The sequence below is a fragment of the Trachurus trachurus genome (assembly GCF_905171665.1).
Source record: "Trachurus trachurus genome assembly, chromosome: 2".
Lineage (NCBI taxonomy): Eukaryota > Metazoa > Chordata > Actinopteri > Carangiformes > Carangidae > Trachurus > Trachurus trachurus.
The window spans coordinates 5,510,691-5,515,081 of NC_139914.1; the positions used below are offsets into that span (position 1 = coordinate 5,510,691).

At 50.4% G+C, this 4,391-nt stretch overlaps 1 protein-coding gene across 1 annotated transcript; it reads left to right on the forward strand.

Moving 5' to 3' along the window:
• Positions 1 to 1,730: 1,730 nt before the first annotated feature.
• Positions 1,731 to 3,848, forward strand: slitrk1 (SLIT and NTRK like family member 1; the record flags this gene model as incomplete). The annotated part of the gene is made up of 1 exon (XM_083984758.1): positions 1,731 to 3,848. One exon carries the CDS (start codon positions 1,731 to 1,733, stop codon positions 3,846 to 3,848), a length of 2,118 nt encoding a protein of 705 aa, XP_083840884.1.
• Positions 3,849 to 4,391: the final 543 nt, after the last annotated feature.

The following is a 4,391-nucleotide window of genomic DNA, read 5'->3' on the forward strand; positions in this document are numbered from 1 at the left end:
AACTTAGCATCCCATTTTCTGTCCTGCTCTTAATTCCAGCAGAGCACTGCAGATGGAGGAGGAGAGGAGGGAGGGGGTTTGTGTGTGTGTGTGTGTGTGTGTGTGTGTGTGTGTGTGTGTGTGTGTGTGTGTGTGTGTGTGTGTGTGTGTGTGTGCGAGTGTGTGCGAGTGAGTGCACGAGTGTGTGTGTGTGTGTGGGGGGGGGGGGGGGGGGAGTAGGGGGTAACTACCTCAACTCTCCTGTGCAACCATTTGCCCCCTCAGCTGATGTAATACTTTCAAAAACAATGGAGCATCATAACAAGCGATAGGAGATGAGAACATGTTCTAACCAGTTCCCTTTGACTTTTTTCCCTCTCCAGATCTGCATCTTTTGAGCAAAGGATTTCTATCTTGGAGAAAAAAAAAATCCCCAAAACGTCACGCACACATGCGCATATAGGGTGCCACACTGACGCATCGTTTGTTGTATAGTCAACTGTTTTTTTATTGCTGGACTGTGAGGCATGCCTGTGCCTGTAGCGGGGAGCCAGCTTTTACCGCATTCAACAGTGTTTTCGAATCGTGGGGCAGAAAAGTCGGAGAAGGCTTGTGTGGCACAAACCGATCTGGGGACAGATCCGCTGAAGTAACGCCGTCTATCCTTTAAGGATGGAGGGGTGTTAATTTAAAGCACTGGGCTGAGGCAGAACGATCCTTTTGTGAAGTCTCATCGGTGTTTGCGATTCTGTCGACTTGGACACTTTTACCATGGCGCTGCAAGCTTTAAGACTGAGAACAAGAATTTGCAACAAGGAGCCTGATTTGGGGGCAGGAACCTGTTTCTCTGCACCAAAGGGGAAATAACCTACACGTCGAAAGCTGTGAAGAGTGATTTTTTTTTTTGATACTGCTGAAAAAAACAAAAAAACAAAACAAAACTAGGTCCTGAATGTGGATTGATTTTTTCCCCCTGCTCTCTCTTCTCAGCATTCCCTCAGTCAGTCGACGGATTTTTGCCATTACAGCTCAGTAGAGGGTGTCAGATCTTTCTTAGAGCACCGCGCTAGGATGAACACAGTCTCCGCGTTCCTCTTTTTGTGATTCCCGAATCGCCACACACGCTCACGCGCGCGCTCATCCCCCCCAACACGCACACACACACTAAATAGAAGAAGAGGAGGAGGTGGGGTGTGTGTGTGAGAGAAACGGCGCAAACGAGCGAGGCAAGAACGCCGAAGGATGTGAGGGGGGATGCGGGTGTTTTGCAGCGGTGGGATCGCCTCCGAAAGCTCCGGCGCAGGGTGTGAATTCAGCACCAGGGGAGAGGGAACAGCTCCCGACGCCGCAACACGCAGCACGACTGGAGGGGGGGTGGGAGAGAGAAGAGAAAAAGGCACGGATTTGTTCAGTTTTTCCCCCTTTCTTTCTTGCCAAGGTCAGTCTTAAACGAACTGAAAAAAAGCCTAAAGATGTGTTGGACTCTACTGCCGCTCTCTGTTTTTGATTTTCATCATAAACACGCGGAGGCTCCGAGGATTCAGTCGATGTGAAAGAGACGTTTATGTGGTCATTTTCAAACTGCAAGTCTGGACACAAGAGCAGGTTAGATGCAGCATGGATCTGTTCTAAAAGACTGCCTTATCTTATCCCTAAATGTCTATATCTCATCCTTTTTTCTTCTGATTGATGTAGACTAAATTCACAGCTCGTATGTCTTGAAACCAGGAATGAATTGTTCACGTTGAAAAATGCTGCTTTGGATTGTTCTGCTGAATGCGGCTCTTTGTGTTGCTAGTGGAAATGTTACAAAGGACGTTTGTCAGGAGCAGATATGCTCTTGCAACGATATAGAGGGAGATCTGCACATAGACTGCGAAAAAAGGAGCTTCACCACTCTGCAGCATTTGACTGGCCCGAGCTCGCAGTTTTACCACTTGCTGTTGCACGGGAATTCTCTATCCAGGCTATTTCCCAACGAGTTCGCCAACTTTTACAATGCTGTGAGCTTGCATTTGGAGAACAATGGTCTGCACGACATTGTCCCCGGCGCCTTTCTCGGGTTGCAGCTGGTGAAACGGCTGCACATCAATAACAATAAGATAAGATCATTCAGGAAGAGTACATTTCTGGGGTTAGACGACTTGGAATATCTCCAAGCTGATTTTAATCTACTGAGGGATATTGACCCCGCCGTTTTCAGGGACCTAAATAAACTTGAAGTGTTAATACTTAACGACAACCTCATCAGTGCGCTACCTATAAACGTGTTTCAACATGTGCCCATTACGCATCTCGACCTGCGGGGAAACCGAATCAAAACGTTGCCTTATGAAGGGATCCTCGAACAAATACCGGGCATTGCGGAGGTTTTGTTGGAGGACAACCCGTGGGACTGTAACTGCGACCTGGTTTCTCTGAAGGAATGGCTGGAGAACATACCGCATAACGCGCTCATTGGGAGAGTGATATGTGAGGCTCCCACCAGGCTGCAAGGGAGCGACTTAAACGAGACGTCAGAAGAGGATCTGTGCCCTTCACAGAGCGGCGGCGTGGATTCCAGCCTGGTCGCCCCTCCCACCCAGGAGGAGATCTCGCAGCCTGTGGCCCACGGCCCACGTCCCACGCCTTACAAGCCCAGCGGAGACGCCAGTGGGCCCACGACAACCGGTGGTGGCCACGGACACAGGAGCCGCTCCAAATCTCGTGAGAACTGGCAGCTGAAAACTAAGCCCACTCCAGTGTTGACAGGTGTGAACGGGGAAAGAGAGCAGCTGCACAACATGACGTGCCCCCAGCCGTGCAACTGCAAGCTGGTCGGCTCCAGACAAGGGCTGGGGGTCAACTGTGAGGGCAAAAAGATCGAGAGCTTATCCAACCTCAAGCCTAAGCCCCTGGCCGCTCACGAGTTGAACATGAGAGAAAACAACATCCACGCAGTGAAAAAGAACCAGCTGCTCGGCTACTCCAGCCTCAACCTACTTGATCTGGGTGGGAACAACATCAAGGTGATTGACAACAGCACTTTCCTGAACCAGAGCGAACTGAGGTGGCTGTACATGGATAAGAACTACCTGGATACCCTCATAGCAGAGATGTTCGTGGGCCTTGTGAATCTGGAATATCTCAGTCTGGAATACAACGACATTCAGATGATAGTGGCAGGTGCGTTCAGCCCCATGCCAAATCTGAGGGTTCTGTTCCTCAACAACAACTTGCTGAAATCTTTGCCCGTGGATGCTTTCCTTGGGATTTCTTTATCCAAAATTAGCCTGCATAATAATTATTTCCCATATCTCCCCGTGTCTGGCGTGCTGGACCAGCTCAACTCAATCATACAGGTCGATTTGCACGGGAATCCATGGGATTGCTCGTGCAACATCGTGCCCTTCAAGCAGTGGACGGAGAAACTCGCGGCCGATGTGATAGTGGGCGACCTCAAGTGCGAGTCCCCCGAAGAGTTTTGGAAACGAGATTTCCGCTTCGTCCGGAACGACCTCATGTGCCCCAAACTCTATGAAAAAATCTCCCCCACCTCCCTGTCCAAAAACAGCACTTTCACCCTGGACTCGGGGACGCGCTCGAACTCTTATTTGGAGCCGAACAGGGTCTCCATCTCTGTGCTCGTCCCCGGGTTGCTGTTGGTGTTTGTCACGTCCGCTTTCACTGTTGTAGGAATGCTTGTGTTTATTTTGCGGAATCGAAAGAGGTCAAAGCGGAGGGACGGGAACTCCTCCGCCTCGGAGATCAATTCCTTACAGACAGTGTGTGACTCGTCTTATTGGCACAGCGGGCCTTATCACGCAGACGGGGGCGCGCACCGGGGCTTCGACTGCAGCACGCACCTCTCCCCAACAAACGATGCGTAAAGGGACTCTAGTAGAATAAGCCCCACACCAGACTGGATTACAAACAGTCACACAGACAGACAGACTGACTGACACATGACTAAAACAGCAAGAATCAGTCGCTTTTGTTCGCCACAGGGGGACACAGACTTGTTTATGTCTTGTTTCCTCCAGTTGAACCAAGTAAGTCAGTCTGCTGCTGCACAGGCCCCACTCTGTAATATATGTACATGCCGAGCCCCCCTGGCTAAAACCCCTCCCTCCCCGACTCCTTCCCTCCTCCTTCTCCTCCTCCTCCCAGTTCTGCTATTTGCCGCAATCGGACTACGGATCAGTATGAGACAGAAATAAAGAGAGAGGTGGTGGTGGGGGGGAGGAAAAAAGAAAGGAGGGAGAGGGCGTGTGTGTGAGAGAGCGAGAGCGAGACCGAGGACGCGGGGAATGGTGCACGAACGCATGAATGTAAATGTAAATATCGGACCCGATGTATCATAATCTGCATGATGATATTTCGCATGGTTTCAACACACACAGACACACACACGCAGACACACAACACATACA